Here is an 18,074-nt window from a genome sequence, read left to right as displayed (position 1 = left end):
AACCCACGATCCCAGGGCCTAGGTCGCCAAGTCAGGAAGGTTTCCTTCCCCGCATTCTCGACAGCCGCTGGTCCGTCCCAAAGTGTGCTAAAGTGCGTAAGGGTAGGGTAGCCTGCTTGGGTGCTTGGAGCTGGTACGATCGTGACCATGGCGGTTGCACTGACTTCTTCCAGCTAATTTTCAGCTGCAGTCTGCACGACACATACGGGCACCGTGTCTCCATTGCTACTACATGGCACATGGTGGGTGGTGAAATGACGGAGGGAAGATGGGATGCTGGGTGCGGGTTGCAACTTTCTCTAGCGCCAGAGCGACCGTATGTTCGGTCGGTGAGGGGGAGGCTGGAACGGTCAGGATGATCGATCCTCTCCTCGTCGTTTGTGTGTCTGGTCTGCGAAGTATTCTGAAATGCAAGGATGGCGTTGCTTGTTGTTCAGGCACCTCACTGCGTCAGCACGCAAGTAGCCTACGCATCGTGCCGTACGGGGGCAGTACCGAGAAGTATCAGGTGTTAGGTGGCGAGAAGCACGAAATGGTAATCTTTACCTTGCCGTTCTCCGAAACGTTCGATTTGGCAGAGCCACGAATGGATTGCATTCTTGTAATCTGGCGCATCGTGTTGCACCCCAGGTCTAACTCCTGTCAGGCACAGGACAGGAGATCGGGCGCAGGTCAAAGTGCTGTAGGCGAAGACGAAAAAGAAAAGGGGAATCCGGGGAAAGAGTCCCGAAGCAGCATGTTTGGTGGTTGATCAGCGGAGCCCTCTAGGCGCTCTCCTGTCGATGTTCCTGAGGGGACGGGAGCGGCCTCGATGGAGTCGCTGGAGTCGCTGTAGTTGGATCGCAGTATCCGTAGGCGGGTCGCAAAGGAACCTCAAGGGACCAGAATTCTCCACCGCGAGCAGAGGGTTCCCATCGACCGAGCTTGGTGGGGTGTGTGTCGCGGTGGAGGGTGCTACGGCTACCCAATTGCAACGGAGCATGAAGATGAAGAAGATGCATTGCGAGCAAAATTCTGCCCTCCATAGTGCTGCGGAGGCCCTTGTCCCTGTCTGTGTTGTTTTGCCTGAGGCACCAGCGAGAAGCGAGTGTGATAGGTATCAAGTGGGGAAGACTTCGGTCCGTACTTTCTTCTTCCGGTGTATTGCTCGCACCTGCCGAGGCGGGACATGATCTAACAGTGCTGCGGAAAGAGCGACCGCCACTCAAGAGAGCGCACACGTGGAAGAACAGGAAGTGTCTGTGTTTCTTCTCCTTGACGCGTGTGACTAAGGCTCATAAACCTTCTTCCGTGCCTCAGGCGATAGATATTAATAGAGTCAGCGATACGTACCTGGTGGTCTTGTCACACACCTAGGTGGGTAGGTACTGTAGGTACTGCAACCAAGAACCCTTTTTCTGCATCTTCATTTTCGCAAAGAGGAACACTCGACAGTTCATCGATCAACTGGCTCTCGGTCGCATTGTGTCTCCATGGCAGGGACCACAGGCGCACATCGTCCGAGTCCGAGCCTGGTTGTTGATTTGCCGTCTGATATATTTCATCAGTTGATTAACTGATAGTAAGTCAGTAGGTCCGTTGGCCTTCACCTCAGTCCCCAATTCCATCCGAACTACAGGTCAGTGCAACGACAGGTCGGTCTCGCTTGCTTCGCCGATTCTTCATCACTCGCCCACTCCACATGCAGTATGATAAACAAGAACGGCCTTCGTAGAGAAACAGAACTGACATTCGTCATTCATAACCGAATATCCGCGCGAGGACTAGCCAGGTCCATCGGAACATGCTCGCCATCTGCTTGGCTTAGATGCCCCACAGGTCACCATTCGCCTTCAGCGTATGCCAGCATATACCAAAGGTCTGTCACCGAGACAAACAGCGGATGGATAAGTCATTCTCCGCGCAGGTTTTCGACCCATGCAGCTCGGGTACCTAGTGGCCGGGCCATATCCGACCGTTGACCCAGTCTCAGGGACCCGCACCGGCACCGGGTGGCCCCGACGACTTCCGGCTCCGTCAAGTGACACCGACGTCCTCCTTCCACATGCTGTCGCAAGTGCGAGCGGCCCATTGACGTTCTTTCCACGGATTCAGGGACCCTCCCTCGACCGTGTTGGCTGTCGAAGCGCCCTTGTTGGCTTAGTGTCGCATTTCCCACGGATACAGCCCCCAAAGACGATGCCGCCAAGGACTTAATTAGTCCCGGGCTCCTCCGCCGACAGGCTGTCGCTTTGTATTCTGCTTGCCGAGCCCTTTTCCACGAGCTGCCGCTCCCGTTGACCCTGGTCGTCGACTTGCAGCCCATGACCTTGTCTCATTGGTGGCCTTTGATGCTCTCACCGCACGTCGCCCAAACTGATGGATAAGACTGGCGTCGTCGTGCCGCATCACTGCGTCCGTCGCCCGTCCAACTCGTCAGCTGCTGCGCCGTGATTCGCTCCATCAATATGAGACTGATGGCGCGCCCGACGCACCCAGCAGCCACGGCAATCGAGAGAATCGAAATTCGGCCCATCATCTCGAAATCCCCTCGTACCCTGCCGACCTCCGCGTCGCTAACGTGGCTCTTCAGACGGCTGGTGTCCCATCCCTCGCCCTCGTATCGTTGGCAGAGCCTCATCAGCCATTCATTCCAACATGGGCAAAGTCACCTCTGCTGAGCGTTGACTGTCAGACAGAAAAGCCACTTTACAAATCCCATCATCCCAAAGATGCACCGCCCGTGGGATCAAATGCAAGGCATGCCCCTCCGTCACACATACCCGTGCTCACACTTCAGGGACCCGTCCATTCCCCCTCCCAAACGGACCATGATCGCCCTTGCCTCAATCATCAACATCTGCACTCGGCCGTTGTCGAGTCGCTCATACGTGAAGAACAGCCACGGCCTTGATCGACCACAACTTTGCGCGTCTTGGTCGGAGCTACGTGACATACGGTTCATATCTGTCAATACGATTCAGGTCTCGTTCCTTCATCTTGGTCTTCGCATTACCAGCCCTATTGCTGTGCCTCTCATCGCCGATTCCGACCTCTTGGGGTGTGATTGGGTGCAGTGCTGCTGTGCGTGTATGCTGCGCTGTACACCCGCTCAGCCCCCTTCCGACATACCTGCAGTTGGGCTTTCTTGGCCCTCCTCCCACCTCAAGGCTCCAGCGCAACCCGCCATCTTCATGAACCAAACGGCCCTTTAACGGCGTTGATGTGAGGGAAAACGACTTTGCGAACCTTGGTACGCTCCTTGGAATTCTGCTCGAAGGCTGTTTCTTGACTGTGTCTACATGACACTCCCGCAACATACCAGCAACACACGGCAACACGCCGCACTACTCGACGCTCATACTCTTGTTGATCCGGAAGCCCCCAGATGACTGGAAAACTTCGCAACTACTTCCAATACTCGTGACAATCCAGTCGATCGGCGCCACGATGAAAGGTCTTGTTTCCTGCACACTTTGCGCTCTCTACCTGGGACTCGACTTGTGTATTGGGAGGGCATTTGGAGCAGATTTTAAGAGACGAGATGGAATACACCGGCGGGAAAAGGCACACGTAACGGCCTTCCATGACTTGAACCGGAGGGACCCGATCTGTGCGACCGGATACTCTGCTTGTGACTCCAGCTTGAACGGAGGATGTTGCGAGTCGGGCTATGCTTGCGCGACAGACTCATGCTACGCGACAACAAGCGCACCACGGACGTGCAGGGGGATGGTCGGATACTATCACTGCGACGGGGTGATGGGAGGTGAGTCCACCAGACACATATTGCATGCGCAACAGCTGACATCGATCACCTAGGTGGTTGCTGTCCTGAAGGTTATATCTGCGAACGAGGCAACAATTGTGTCGCCGCGTCCGGTGTCGCATACTCTCAGTCGTGCCCGGCAAGCTACTACCTGTGTCCCGCCAGCTTGAGTTACGGCTGCTGCCGAGACGGTCTCGGGTGTGCCGTGAGCGCCTGTTACTCGACCGACCCCTCGACATACACTATCACAACGACGATTACGACAACGAACGATGTCACTCAAGTCGTTACCACGACCATGACTGCAACAACTGTCCTCATACCCTCCAGGCCCACGGTGGCCCCAACAGCTGTGGCGACCATGGAAGCGGGCGACCCGAATCAAGTGGTCCTCAAATTCTACCCGAGCACAGTCCCAAAACAGCAGCCGATATCAGGAACAGGAAACAGCGACAACAAAGAAGGCTTGACGACGGGCCAAATTGCAGGAATCGTAGCTGGTGGTGGGGGTCTGCTCATCGTCGTCCTGGTCGCAGCTTGGATCATCATCCGTCACCTCAACAAGGTCGTCCAGGCAGTTGAAACCAGCAATAAGGGCACCTCGTCGGGCGGGAAGTCGCGGCCTTCGATGTACCAGTTCAAGCCTACACCGTCCGAGGTGGACGATATGAGTGTCGATCCGCTTATGATGTCTCCTCGACCGTCACACCGGAGGCATGATTCCGATACTACCGCCGACTTCACGCCGCCGTATCGGGGCACACCGGGTTCCGCCGGCGACTACCAGCCCGTGCCGCAGGGTACAGGCACAGACCGGCACGCCAGCTACGACTCGGCCTACGCTGGAAGCTACTTTGACGTCCCGGACCAGAGCCACCGCAATAGTCTGGGGTCGAGTGCGTGGATTGGGCTGCATCGGGGTAGCACAGATTCTCAAGGCACCTACGCACACCTACGGCATTGGAGCAACGCCAGCGAGGTGAGTAGCGATCACGGAAGCGGGGGCGCTAGGACACCACTCCAAGAGCTCGACTCGACGCCGTATGTACCGGAGCTGGCAGCCACACCCGTGCCTGACGCCGCGACCGAGACACGCCGTCGGTCAGCGGGCAGCCTCTCGGGCATGAGCCGGCCGCCGGCCGTGCACCAGCGTCGTAGGAGCAGTGACGGCGGCCATGGTAGGGCGAGAAGTGACAGCTCGGCTGCTGTTGGACTGAGTGTCGTGAGCGAAGACACGGAGCTGATTGGGCACTATGGTCCGTCGGATCGGGCGACGGGCCAGACATCGACCAGGAAGGAGGGGCGTTGATGATGAATCGTCTCGTTGTCGAATCATCTTGGTATTGCTCCTCGGCCAGTTTCGTCTCTCTGGAAAGATTCCAAGGGTCTGGTGGTACGCGGGCGGGGACACGACACCGGACTTCCGAGTCGGAATGCTTTGAGTTCAACGAGGCTAAAGGACGAACTCTTTCCGAAGATGCTGTGAACTTGTCTTCTTGAAGCTGGGTTTCGCGGTAATGGGCCTCAATAGTCGCGGTGTCGTCGGGATATGGATTCGATGATTGGTATTGAGGGAAGCGTCTCTTTCCCCCCTACCTCTAGGAAAACTCCGAATCGGAAACTGAAGAATTCTGGCCATATTCCCACCACGGTCTGAGTTCTGTGCGGGCTGGGCGGGATACACGATAAATGCGCACGGCGTTACTCTACCGGCGAGTGGAGCCTTTTGGAGGTTTGGAGCTGGCCGACGTGCCTCTCGCTGCGAAAAAAGCCGAGAGCCGGTTACAGGGATTTCGGCGTTTTTTGTCTTTCTGGGGTTTAACTAGGTTCGACTATCATACATGATACCTGTTTTCTTCGTCCGCTTGATATCTGAGGAGTGCTGTGACTTGTTCACCTTGCTTGCGTGTCGTAAGACTACAGGCTTATCTGGCACAGATGAGACTATGAAGATGGCCCATGTCAATAAGAAAGCAGCTAGAATCAGTGACTCTTGGGACCTTGAGAGCATTGTTCGCCCTTGACCAGAGTTTCTGAATGACGGTGGGCTTTGGAGATGAGTCGAGTGTTCCTCGACTTCGGCCGGGAAGACATGGTCACCTGTCAGCCGACCAGGCACCGCTCATCAAGAGAGCTTGTAGATATCTTGCCCGCCAACCCGTCCGGCTGCGTCCCCGCGCTCCCAGAGCTTTGCGGGGTATGGGGTAAACAGACGCAAGCTCGAGCAGCAGTCCCCTGTCTTTCGAACCATGCCGTCACGTAGTCTCGGTGGACCTCCTCGCGAGAGAGCGGGAGGAACCAAGCGGGCTGCTGAGGGGGGCGTGAAGCTTTTAGGGGAGGGGTTCGGGGAAGTTGTGTTTCCATCAAACCATTCTCGCAACTCTCTCCTGATGGTATTACTTCACCGTTAAGGAGAACCAAGGTCGTCAGGGCAGCCATGCGATATTGGACCTGCGTCCCGTGGGGAGGGCGGCGGCAAAGATCTAGGCCTGCGTGACACCTCGACGGCGAACGAGATCAGGGAACGCGGCTTGAAGGGAAGCCCTGTCCGTTTTGGACTGTTCATCTCAGTTCCTGTGCGTAGAAGTTGAAATGAAACGCACACGGCTATTCGAAATCGTGCCCGACAACCATGAGGCCTTGGCTGACGATGCGGTTTATCCGCACCCATCGGTTCATCGAGAAGGGGGGGGGGGGGGTGTCCGCTACACGGTTACCATCCGTCGAAGGGTGGGTAAGTGCCCTTGGCTCAACAAGCGACGAACGCATCCGCCGAGAGAAACGGGTGTGAAAGAACCCAGGAGAGGGGAGGGAGTTCTTCCGCGGACCAAGCGTGCCGGGCTCTACGGGAAAGAGCATCACAGGCGCCGTCAACAGGCCTCGGGGCAGAGTGTTCCGTGAATCAGATTCGGACTTGATCGAATCCTCCTCTTTAACCAGCATAGCGCGCCTGTGGTCCCAGCCTGTCCTGCTGGCGCGGGTGCGGGGAAGACGCATGCCGTGTGGTCTGAGGCTGGGGAAAGGCGGTGGGAAAGGCGAGGAGTACCGGCTGCCGACGGGGGGGGGATTGGAGAATCTGGAGGGATTGCTTCACGGGGATATTTCCCGCGCCGCATAGATGACACCCTGGGGAAGTCAATGAGGGGAAGAGAGCGTGGAAAGAGGTCCGGTTAAATTGGCCTTGTTCAGTAAGGAGGAGTTATGCGTGTTGTGCAAGTGGAATGACATTCAGCCAGGTCGAAATTAGTCGGAGACACAAAGCAGCAAGGCCCGTGATGGGCAGAGCTGAGCCAGTCTTTCAGAGACCTTGCGCGGAAGAAACGTTGGTTTGATAGACAGTCCGCCCGGAAGAAAGAATAGGTGACGAACGGCCTCTTGTTGACTCTGGTGCCGTATCACGGTGCCGTGGCCCGGTAGTCGCTCCGGAGTACTGTAGCCTGCATCAGAGAATATCGCCATTGATTGACTGGAAACTCGGTTGCTATTTGCCCAGGCAATGTCGGCGGATAGACGTTGTTAAATCGGTTCGTTAGGCTTGACAAAGGAGGAACGGGGGTGAGCAAGACAGGAGGAGATGGGCGTCGGTGCGGACATGACTTTGCAGAGGCAGAGGATTTGAACGACCGCCCGGCACCCTTGCCTCGCGAACCATTCGGTGTTCGACGAGGGCCTGGAGCAACAACCGGGATCAGGGTCAACAGAGCAGTTAGGTTCACGATAGAGGCAACGTGCCCCTTTGTCGCCAAGCGGCGGCGGGTACGTCTTTGGCTGGTCGCGCCCTACCGAACGTCCTTCGGGTGCGAGCACTCACTCCCAGGGCCTACACGTGCGCTACTATTCAACTTTGCAGGGCCCTCTGGACGTCGACAAGACTCGGGTTTCTGGCTCGGCGGTCAGAGATGGGGGGGGGGGGGGGGGGGGGGGGGGGGGGGGGGGGGGGGGCTGTATTATGGGTTCTTCTAGTCTAAGACTATAAACGGGGATGATCCGCCGATGGGGACTAGCCTTATTAATGGAGAGAGTCAACCGGGGGGGGTCTGGTTGATAAACGTGCTATCGAACTCGGCAGGTTCGGGAGGAGACGAGAGGAGTCTGCTGGTAAAAGAACAAAGTCAATCTTTTGAAGCTCCTTCAACTTGAAGGTCGTCGACGACAACCAACTGGAGCCTAAGACAAGCGTCATTGTCTTGGGATATAAGATGAGACCGATGCTTGCATGTCCAGCTGGCGTTGACCCAGCCCAGCCACGTGCTACGCGGAAGGAAGGTGAATTGACGAACAATGGCCTTCCTTGTAAAAAGAAAGATTTTCGATGTCCTTCAACCCCCCTGCAAAGGGCCCCAGGGTAACCAGGGAACCACCCCCCAGGCCCAAGTCAAGTTGAGGATCGAGTCGGGTGGAAATGAGCTTAGTCCAGCAAAAGGCCCGGCCACTACCAACCAGTCATCGGTCACGCCCCAATCTTTCAGCTGCCTCTTTCGGTGAAGCGGCTCCTGGTATTGGGCGTGGCGCATCGGCGGCGGGGGGAGCTCTCCTGGGAATTATCTCTCTCTCTCTTTTTCTCTCTTTTTCTCGGCAAGAACCCTGTCTGATAACACGCAAAGTAGTGGATGTGACGGCTGGCAGTTGATTTTGCCTTCCAAAACGGCCGCCGCCGATGGGATGGTCCAAGGAGAGGGGAAATGGGCGGCGCGTTCCTGAGCCCAGTTAACCGTTGCCTCGGGTGGGTGGGTGGCTTGGGGACTACCAAGTCGCCGATAACGAGTCCAGTCTCCGTCCGGCGCGGGAAGGGCGCGGGCGAGACAGGCACAGACTTTGGATCCAAAGGCCCCTAGGAGACGCCGCCCCGGCGAGATGACGGCGCTATCATCCGGGCGGGCTGGTAACAGGAGCAGGCAGGGCGAGGGTTACACTGCGAAAGCCTGCGAACCTCTATTCTGGGCCGTCGAGGTAACATCGTAGTATCCGTAGGTAGCATGGAGCAATTTGGGGTGTGTTCGTGTCATGGCATGGCCCCATGGGTCTCGGCTTGCAACGCTGATGCTTCAATAGCTCTGTCAGCGCCTGTTGCCCACCGGAGAGCGGACCTAAGGTTGGACAGCAATAGCAGAGCTCATAAGCTTAAAGCTTCATAGAGGGCCATGCCTACTCCGCTCATCAGCGGGGGTCCCCCCTCCCCTCTCATGTTGGCCGGCTGGATCTAGGCAATTGTCGCTCGATTAACGATAGCAGACACAACCCCCCCCCCCCCCCCCCCCGACAGACTCCAGTCGCTAATCAGAGTTCTGTCCCGCGCGGCGACCAGGTTGACGTTGATGGAAACGAGTTGGTCAGAGAGCTGATGGCGTCGATAACTTTGGGGGGGGGGGACGAAGGAACCTGTCGTTACAAGAGTCCAGACAACCTCTGCAACGGCCCAGGTGATGGAAAGTTGGGATGGGGAAGATGTACGAGCAAGGTGCCCTTCATTCTTGGGCGTCGACATCATCGACAGAAGAGCATAAAAGAGCACAATTCGAGTGTCGCATCGGATCATCAAGGACAGCATCATCGCCTATGCAGGTCGGCGGCGCGGCCCTCGAACGACGCATTCCAATTGGCAGTTTTCCCCTCCCGCTAACGATTTCCTCCTATCCAAGCTGCCAATTCAGGCTTTTCTTCTATTTTACCTACAATTTTACTGTGGTTCCTTTGCTCTGCCACTAATAGGTACGGGTACTTACTTCACTCGCTCATCGCCGGCCTGTTCCTTATTCCTATCGCCGAGTCGTCCTTGTTGTCGTCACCCACAGCAGCTGGCTATCCAGTCCCAGTCCCTGTAAACACCCATGTCACTCGCCTGCATATCGTACCTTTTTTTTTTTTTCCCTCTCTTTCATTTTCTCCCCTTTCCCTCTCCGCCCGTCTCCTCATTTCCTCATGCACGCTCGGTTTTCCCCGCGCTGAGATCTCGGTGTAAATATCACGAGGCTTTGCCGCCGCGACGGATGAATTCTTCCTTTGGAGGAGTGAGGGGAGTTGGGTGAAGCTATCCCGGATCCAAAACACGCCGCAGCGAGTTGCCGGCAGTCGTTCCACTCGAGTGACGGTGACTAGAGCAAGTGTTTCTTGGCCCTTGGAATCCCCTCAACCCGCCCCAGCCAAATCCGAGAGAGAGAGAGAGAGAGAGGCGGCGAGGGGGCACGGCATCCCAGATCTACACCTCATCTCCGGCTGCGCACCACTACGTATCCGTGCATTCATCGTCTGCTAAGAGGAGAATGAGGGAGGAGGCGGTAGAGGGCTTGCCTTCCGACCGCATGTTTCTTCTGCAGTCCCAAGACTTTGGTCGGCTTCCCCTCCTCCTCTTCGCCCGTTCTCAGTCACACGTTTTCCTTGTACCCCCGGAAGGGCCAAGCGTATACACACTTAGCTCTCTCGACCCTTGCCCCGGTCATCTGGTGTGTTTACCAGCGGATGGCCTTTCCGTGCCGTTACGCCTCGGCGCGTCTCTGCCAATCGCCTCCGCACCTGGCAGCTCCGTTTACCGAATCGAGAGCAATGGACTTGGGAGAACGCCATGAATTCCACGAGAGCACCAAAAGCGCGGTAGGAGGCAAACTCACCTCGGTTTGTCGTCCGACAAAGCCCATGAACCAAGTGGCGCGTCGTGCAGTTTTCAATAGTGCCTGGCCTTGTACCCAGCAACCAAAAGTTGGTTGATGTTTGCCTAACTTTGCCCTTCAAGCAACTTCTTCCCTCTCTCCCTAGCATGCATCCGCCTTAATGCCCTCTTAACTTTTGGCTCTCGACATAGAATCAGCGTCGTTCCTCGGCGAAGGGGGGGGGCTCTCTCAGGAATCCCCTGCGCCCAACTCGGAGCTAGGCTGTATTGGATGAACTCCCCCCGCCGAGATAGCATTAGCGAGGGGGGGAGGGGAGGGTGTGGAAAATCATTTCACGGTTCCCTAGGCCACAAAGACCACAGGGGAGAGGGAGGAGGCGCACGCGTTCCTCGACCGAGGGCCGGCCATGACAGGTTACGCGGGCCAACCCTTTCTACGGATACGCTACGCCTACGCCTGCGATGGATGCGCATGTTCATCTTCCTACTGCGAGGCAAACTCCAGCCTGGGAGCCCACACACTCTCCCAACCTGCCTCATGCGGACGCTCCGCTTGCTGATAGGTGGGAATTGTAACCACGCAAAGAGAAGGCGGATGTTCCTCGCTGAGAGTCTCTCCTCCCCTCTTTCATCCCCACCCCTGGTCCTGTCTAGTGCTCAGGAACAGGGTGTTACCGTGCCGGGGAGCCTGGCTTTTCCACAATGATTTTACACCCTCGATGTTGTTTCTTCGCCATTGAGCCTGGTCCCCCCCTTGTCCGTTTATCCCAAGGCCCCGGCGATGACCCGCCACCCCATCGCCTCTTCTGGACGTTGCCCAGAAGGGCGGGTGAACTCCGCTTCCTTCTCTCGCCCTCTTGCGTCTGGTTGCTGCGCTTCGTATTGACCTCCCGCGAACTGTACCATGACTTGCTCTGTTAGTCCATCTGCGGGCTTGGCCTATCTACCCGCTCCCCCCGTCTTCTCTCTCCCCATCCGTCATGTCCAGCAGCAGTCTTGCGATTATATATCACGGTGCCCTCGCCTCCATGTATCTTCTCTCTCTCCCCCCTCCCCTTTCCTCCCATCCACCGACTTCCTACCAGATCCATCGAATCAAGGCCTCCCCATCCATCTCTTAGGACCTCAGTCGATCATCTCCCACCAAAGATCCCTTCACCCACCCCAACCGTCAAAATGAAGGCCGCCGTCATCCTCTCCCTCGTCAGCTTCGCTCTCGGCTCCGTCCTTGAGAAGCGCGAGTGCTCCGGCAACAACTGCAACCGTCAGGTCACCGGTACCCGCGAGGGCCTCCTGCCCCTCACCTCCCGCAAGGCCGACTGCTCGTCCTTCCTCCAGGCCACCGTCACCCCCTCCCCTACGTACGTCGCCTTCTCCCATCCCGTTTCTGCTAGCCCTGCTCTTTGTTAGACGAAAGGCGGAGAGAATGCAAGACTGGGGACCTCTGTGACTAACACCACGCCCTATAGCACCGTCACCATCACCGTCACCGCTGCCCCTGCCCGCCTCCGCCGCGACGGCCAGATCGCCAACCGCCAGGTCACCGAGCTCCCCACCGCCATCCCGGCCTACGCCTCTTCTTGCGACGACGCCGCCGAGTACTCCTCTGCCTGCTCTTGCTGGGGCATCACCGCTGTCACCAGCACTGCTCCCCGCCCCACCGTCACCGTCACCACCACCGTCGACTACTGCGAGGGTAAGTCTTCCTGGATGGCGCCGAGCCCAGCGATGAAAGGTAATGCTAACGTGGACACGCAGACTTGTAAACGTCTCGCCAGACGTGGGGATGGAAGGGTTGAAAAGATGAGAAAGGTCGTTGGTCTTCATTTCGAGGCCCGCTGCTAAGGGCGGGGGAGGGAAACGGGAGGCGACGGTGAAGCCAGAAGAGCTTTTGGATGGGGCAAGGACGATCTCGTCCTCGTTCCCTTGGGTCATTATCATCATCATCATGAGATAACCCCCTCGACTACGAATTCAATGGACTTGATCATTCACTCTTTACTGGCTTCTCTTGTCGTCTCCACTCTCTCTTTGTCTCTCTCTCTCGCTCTCTCGCTCTCTCGCTCTCTCTCCGAAGCAGCTGGTTCTCATGATGCAGACGGAGTAAAACGATCTTGGTGGTTTGGGGCACGCGTATTTACGAAGGAAAACGTTCACGACCGACTTGATGGGTGACACGGGCACCAGCTCTGACTGGGTTTGGCCCTGTTGGTGGTATGATATTCAAATTCATGTGTAATAATTAAGACTAATTTGTCCGCGCTTCTTCGATTCCTCTTCAAATGGTGAGACGTGATATGTAAGTAAGTATGAGCCCGATCTATGAATCTGTTATCTCGATGCCAGATTGCGTAGACTTGATAAAATAACATTCGGCCATTTACGACCCAAGTTAGCCCGACTTACTGTATGTAGTATGTGTACTTGACTGGTCCGTGTTCGTGAAATGAGATGTAAGAGGCACTTTAGAAAGTTGTGGTTGCAGCGTTATCAAAGGACTGACATCGTGTCTTATGATGGCCTCGCTTGCTTTTGCTGCAAGCCACGTGCTGACGTGAGGAGTCTCACATGGCATCAAAGTCCATACAGTAAGTTTCTCTTGCATCAAACCCATGGTGAATAGAGAATTGAGGTTGTAGCAACTCTGACCCCGTGTGTGTTCTGTGTTGGTTCGGCCAAGACCATTGAGCCTCACGTCTCGACAAAGAGCCTGCAGATTGCGTGATCCCCTTCCCCCCGTCTCGGATGCTTCGCCGGACGGATGTTCCACGACGCTGGGTCGAACCTCTGAGAGTGTCGATCCTTTCCCATCATCCGAACTCTGTTCGCCTTTAACCCCCCACACCAAATTAACCCCCCCCAGCCCTCCCATGTTCAGATGTAGCATTCCCCAGAAAATGTTTCGAAACCCGCAGCGGATGGCCCGCTTCGATCGCGTTTCCCGCGTGCCTCTGATTGAAAGGGGGGATGGGGGAACACGGCGGGGGTTCGTTGGAGCCCGATTCATCCCTGGGAGACAATGGTCGGGCGGCTGATCATTCTCCTCGTCGGTCTCAAATTGTCCCGCCTTACGCTCGGCGTTGCGTCAGAAGCTGAATAGATTGTTACTTGTGTCTTATGCCGCATGACCCTGCGCGGCGCCGTCAGCTGAATGCATGTGTACTTTATAACTGTTGCACTTGTTGAACTCATCGTGCGCGCCTTGGTCGCAAGCAATATCCCCAACAGCTTGTTTTACGAACACTTCATAGTGAAGCACCTTGACCAATACGAGGATGCATCGCTCACTCAAAAGCATCGCCCTCGCCTTCGTTCGGCCCGCCCTTGACGCCCTCATCTACGGTCGTCACCTCCCTTGGTCCCTCCGCTGGCGCCTCCTCGCCCTCCAGCCGATAGTCTTCCTCACAAACTCCCTCGCCGTGGGACCGTACCTCTTCCGTCGTCCTTATACCATGATACACATACCCCTCGGCCCCGAGCGCTCCCTCCGCGCGCTCCTGTTCAGGCACGCATCTGGCACAGGGACCGGCCGAGACGGCCTGCGGCCCCTGCACGTCGACTGCCACGCGGGCGGCTTCGTCGGGGGCGTCCCCGAGGCGAGCGTGCCGTTCTGCTCGCTCCTGGCGGCGGAGACGGGGGCCGTCGTCGTCGCTCTGAGCTACCGCCTCGCGCCCGTACACCCGTTCCCGGCCGCCATCGACGACGTCGACGCGGCGCTCGCGTGGCTCCGACGGCATGCCGCGGAGGAGCTCGGCGCGGACCCGACGCTGATGACGGTCTCGGGCGCCTCGGCAGGCGGAAACCTGGTCCTGGCGGCGAGCCAGGGGATACCGTCTGGCGAGTTTGCCATTCGCGCCGCGGTGACGTTTTACGCGCCGGTCGACCTCCGTCCGAGGCCGGAGGATAAACCGCGCCCGGCGGCTTTCCCGAAACGGGATCCCATGTCGTTCATGCAGCCGCTGTACGATTCGTACGCGGCGCCGTCGAGGGCAGAGGACTTGGACAATCCGCGACTGAGTCCCTGCTTGGCCCGCGAGGAAGCCCTGCCCGAGAGAATGTTGCTCGTGGTTGCCGCCGTCGACATCCTAGTGCAGGAGCAGTTGAAGTTCGTGGAGCGTGTCCAGAGAGAGCGGGAAGATAAAGGGAAGCCAGGGGGTAGCGTCGAGGCTGTGTATGTGGAGGAAGCATTTCACGGATGGCTAGAAGGTGAGCCTGCGATCTATATGTCATTTCGCAACAGGTTGGCTGACGATAACACAGTACCTAATGCTGTGATACCTATGGAAAAGAAAATGCAGATGTGGGAGAAAGGGTTGGAACTCATCAAGCAGACTCATGCACAGCACGGATTTGTCTGGAAGAAAACCTGTTGATGGAGAATGGGCCCTGTAGTGCTGTTCTGTGTTGTCATTCTAAAGGGCGCTTTTTTGGCGGTCAAGTCTCCAAATGTAACTTAATGCCCTGATTATTTCGTGGGTAATTCTTATTCAACTCAATCAAGTACAGGTTCTTCACCAATATAAACCGTCTAATTAGAAGGTATTTCCATTATATTCCAACAACAAACTGTGGTATATTGAAAGTTATTTCCCGATGAGGTCTAAGCTAGGAGGGGGGTAGGCAGCCTGAGATGAAAGTCCATCGGCGTTCCACTCGATGTAATTCTGGGTATCTCGGTGCGTTTCGGTGCAATCAGGTGTGAGCTGCTCGGTGTAGACTTGGCTCGGTGGGTCCAAGCATGGCCGACCCATATATCTGGATAGCACAACGGGTCTATCGATAAGATAATCCGAGATAACGATAAGACGCAAAAAGTTCCAGTCGAGATTTTTTGACGGGCGGCTCCCCGCTGCCGCTCAGCCATTTCCCACCATCCACCGCCCACTCGATCCAAGCAGACAGACAGTAATCATGGGAAAGCGCAAGGTCACCGCCCTTGAGAAGGTCGATATCGACTTGTGAGCATTAATCCAGTCTGTCGTATACGTCAATTCCTAACCTTCACAGCGCGAGTCTGCAGTACAAAATCCGCCGGGACCCCAAGTCCTACGAGGAGAACTTCCTCCAGCAATGGGGCCAGTACGAGAGCCAGCGCGAGGTCTTCCTCGTCTCGCCGACGACTGCAACGAGGGAATACATCGAGTCGTTCCATAACCTGGTCGATCTCCTCGCGCACACCGTGGACCTGTACCCGAAACACGCCGTCGCGTTCCCCGACGACCTGAAGGCCATCCTGCTGCAGCACCACGAGGTGTTGCACCCGGAACTGCGCGAGAAGATTGTCGGAAGTCTGGCGCTGCTGCGCAAGAAGGAAGTCATCGACTCGACGACCTTTCTGACGACGCTGTTCCCGATCCTTGTTTCCTCGCCGAGCAAGACCCTGCGGACACTCCTCTTCCAGAAGATCCTTACCGAGATGCGCAATGCGAACTCCAAGGCGACGAACCACCCCCTCAACCGCACGATTCAGACCGTCCTCTACAACCTGATCACAGCCGACCGCACCTCGCCGAAGGCCATCTGGGCCGTGAAGCTCACGCGCGAGCTGTGGAAGCGCCAGATCTGGACCGACGCGAAGACCGTCGACGTCATGAAGGAGGCGGCCCTCTCCGACAACGAAAAGGTCGTTATCGGCGCCGTACGGTTCTTCCTCGGCGGAGACAAGGAGCGCGAGGAGCTGGAAGACGACAGCAGCGACGAGGAGGAGATTGACCTGAACAAGATGAAGCATCAGATCGGCATCAACAAGAAGTCTAAGAAGCAGGCGAATGCCTACAAGAAGGCCGTCGCCAAGATCCACAAGCAGGAGCGCGGCAAGGCGAAGCCTCACCCGCTCAACTTCTCCGCCTTTCACCTGTTGCACGACCCGCAAGGCTTCGCCGAAAACGTCTTCCAGAAGCACCTGCAGAACACCAAGACGAAGCTGGCGCATGAGAACAAACTGCTTGTCCTGCAGCTGGTGACGAGATTGGTCGGTCTCCACCAGCTCACCATCATCAGCCTGTACTCGTGGTTCATCAAGTTCCTCACGCCCCGCCAAGAGTCCGTCACCTCCTACCTGGCCTCGCTGGCTCAGGGAACGCATAGCCTGGTGCCCCCGGATGCGGTCGAGCCTCTCATCCAGAAGATTGCCAACGAGTTCGTCTCAGAAGCCGCCGCCTCCGAAGTAGCCGCCGCCGGTCTCAACGCCATCCGCGAAATCTGCGCAAGACAGCCCCTGGCGATGACCGACACGCTGCTGCAGGATCTTGTCCAGTACCGCAAGAGCAAGGACAAGGGAACTATGATGGCTGCCAAGGGTCTTTTGTCGCTCTACAGAGAAGTCGGTGCGGACTTGCTGGTGAAGAGGGACAGAGGCAAGGACGCATCCATGGGCCTGAGGAGCGGCGAGATCAAGACGAAGAGATTCGGAGAGCAAGCGGTCGGAGGTATCGAGGGCATCGAACTGCTGGCCAAGTGGAAGGAGGAGCAGCGCAAGCTCAAACGCGCCGCCAAGGGTCTCCCCGAGGACGGCTCCGACAAGGAAGACGAGGAGGAAGATGGCTACAAGTCCGAAGACTGGGAAGTCGACTCGGACGACAGCGACGACTCGGGCGGCTGGATCAACGTCGAGCACTCGGAAGACGAGGATGACGAGCCCGCGCCGAAGAAGCGCAGGACAGGAGAGGACGGATCCGACTCGGAGGGAGAGGACGAGGACGAAGAGGACTCCGCAGCCGAGATCGAGAGGATACAGAAGCTCGCGACGACGACGATTCTTACGCCGGCCGACCTCCAGAAGCTCCAGGAGCTGCGCATGGAAGCCAGCCTGAACAAGACGCTGGGCAACCGCTCGTCGAAGCGTCAAAAGGAGATCGAGAAGGCTCTGGCGCGCCACGCCGACGACGGCCTCACGGCGGAGCAGATCGAGGCGCCGGCCAGGCTGCGCAAGACGACCAAGGAGGAGAGGGTGGCGATGGCCAAGGAGGGCAAGCCGGGCCGCGACGAGCACAAGTCGACGCAGGCCATCCGCCGGTCCAAGAAGGACGCCGAGGGCAAGAGCACGACCAACAAGGAGAAGGCCCGCCAGAAGAACTTCTTGATGACGCTGAACAAGGCCAAGTTCAAGAACAAGAGGAGTCTGGTGCAGACGCGCAAGGTGCTGCAGGGCCACATCGACAGGAGCAAACGCGGCGGAAGACGCGCCAACGGCATGTAAAGGAGGGGGGGCATACAAGCAAGCATCTGGTATATCGTATCGATGTAGGGCATTGCATTTGTGGTCTTGTCCCATTTCTTGAGTTCATGAGGACAGGGGCGCATATAATTTAAGATGGCTGCGGCTGCGGGGTTGAGCATGACGAAATAAAAGCAAAGTTGATTCTCCCATGAACTCTCTCTGTCGAAGTCCGTGACGAATGTGATGATTATCAACTTACGTCCCGGTTGCTCGAACACATTCTGCTAGGCTTGCTCCAGCATTGATATGAAAGCCGCCTCTATGCTGCGTGGTTCTTGGACTCGAGAAACACCACTTGAGGAAAGTCATTGGCCTCTGTTCAGTGACTTGACTTGACCTCCACCGAGATCATCTAGAAAGGTCTTGGGATTGCTGGCTTGTTATAAGATGCGCTTGCTGGATGGATATCTACGCGATCCAAAAAAACCCAAATCCTACACCCTGAAGCTATCAACGCCAACAATAACACCTCAAAAACAATCGAAACATCCAACCGGACACGC

General features: G+C 56.9%; 4 protein-coding genes across 4 annotated transcripts; all 4 read left to right on the top strand.

Annotated features, from left to right (window-relative positions):
- The first annotated feature begins 1,441 nt into the window (after window positions 1-1,441).
- On the top strand, window positions 1,442-5,643 carry CDEST_07393 (uncharacterized protein). The gene is made up of 2 exons (XM_062923552.1): window positions 1,442-3,748; window positions 3,802-5,643. The coding sequence occupies exons 1-2, from the start codon at window positions 3,430-3,432 to the stop codon at window positions 5,055-5,057; spliced, it is 1,575 nt and encodes a 524-aa protein (XP_062779603.1). The 5' UTR covers window positions 1,442-3,429; the 3' UTR covers window positions 5,058-5,643.
- Window positions 5,644-11,528: 5,885 nt separating this feature from the next.
- Window positions 11,529-12,118, top strand: CDEST_07392 (uncharacterized protein; the record flags this gene model as incomplete). The annotated part of the gene is made up of 3 exons (XM_062923551.1): window positions 11,529-11,713; window positions 11,822-12,048; window positions 12,111-12,118. The coding sequence occupies 3 exons, from the start codon at window positions 11,529-11,531 to the stop codon at window positions 12,116-12,118; spliced, it is 420 nt and encodes a 139-aa protein (XP_062779602.1).
- Window positions 12,119-13,539: 1,421 nt separating this feature from the next.
- Window positions 13,540-14,733, top strand: CDEST_07391 (Putative alpha/beta hydrolase-3). Its single transcript, XM_062923550.1, has 2 exons — window positions 13,540-14,558; window positions 14,613-14,733. Exons 1-2 carry the CDS (start codon window positions 13,628-13,630, stop codon window positions 14,723-14,725), a joined length of 1,044 nt encoding a protein of 347 aa, XP_062779601.1. The 5' UTR covers window positions 13,540-13,627; the 3' UTR covers window positions 14,726-14,733.
- A 472-nt stretch (window positions 14,734-15,205) lies between these two features.
- CDEST_07390 (Putative SDA1 domain-containing protein) lies at window positions 15,206-17,763 on the top strand. Its single transcript, XM_062923549.1, has 2 exons — window positions 15,206-15,310; window positions 15,360-17,763. Exons 1-2 carry the CDS (start codon window positions 15,264-15,266, stop codon window positions 17,548-17,550), a joined length of 2,238 nt encoding a protein of 745 aa, XP_062779600.1. The 5' UTR covers window positions 15,206-15,263; the 3' UTR covers window positions 17,551-17,763.
- The last annotated feature ends 311 nt before the right edge of the window (window positions 17,764-18,074 follow it).

The sequence above is a fragment of the Colletotrichum destructivum genome, chromosome 4 (assembly GCF_034447905.1).
Source record: "Colletotrichum destructivum chromosome 4, complete sequence".
NCBI classification, from domain to species: domain Eukaryota; kingdom Fungi; phylum Ascomycota; class Sordariomycetes; order Glomerellales; family Glomerellaceae; genus Colletotrichum; species Colletotrichum destructivum.
The sequence above is the reverse complement of the archived record's forward strand: the minus strand, read 5'-3'. Positions and strand labels throughout refer to the sequence as shown.

Bases quoted from the DNA above. Each gene is read 5' to 3' on its own strand.
- CDEST_07391 (XM_062923550.1), top strand. From the start codon at position 13,628: ATGCATCGCTCACTCAAAAGCATCGCCCTCGCCTTCGTTCGGCCCGCC. The intron at 14,559-14,612 runs GTGAGCCTGCGA...ACGATAACACAG, and splicing joins ATTTCACGGATGGCTAGAAG to TACCTAATGCTGTGATACCT.
- CDEST_07390 (XM_062923549.1), top strand. From the start codon at position 15,264: ATGGGAAAGCGCAAGGTCACCGCCCTTGAGAAGGTCGATATCGACTT. The intron at 15,311-15,359 runs GTGAGCATTAAT...TAACCTTCACAG, and splicing joins GAGAAGGTCGATATCGACTT to CGCGAGTCTGCAGTACAAAA.
- CDEST_07393 (XM_062923552.1), top strand. From the start codon at position 3,430: ATGAAAGGTCTTGTTTCCTGCACACTTTGCGCTCTCTACCTGGGACTC. The intron at 3,749-3,801 runs GTGAGTCCACCA...TCGATCACCTAG, and splicing joins CTGCGACGGGGTGATGGGAG to GTGGTTGCTGTCCTGAAGGT.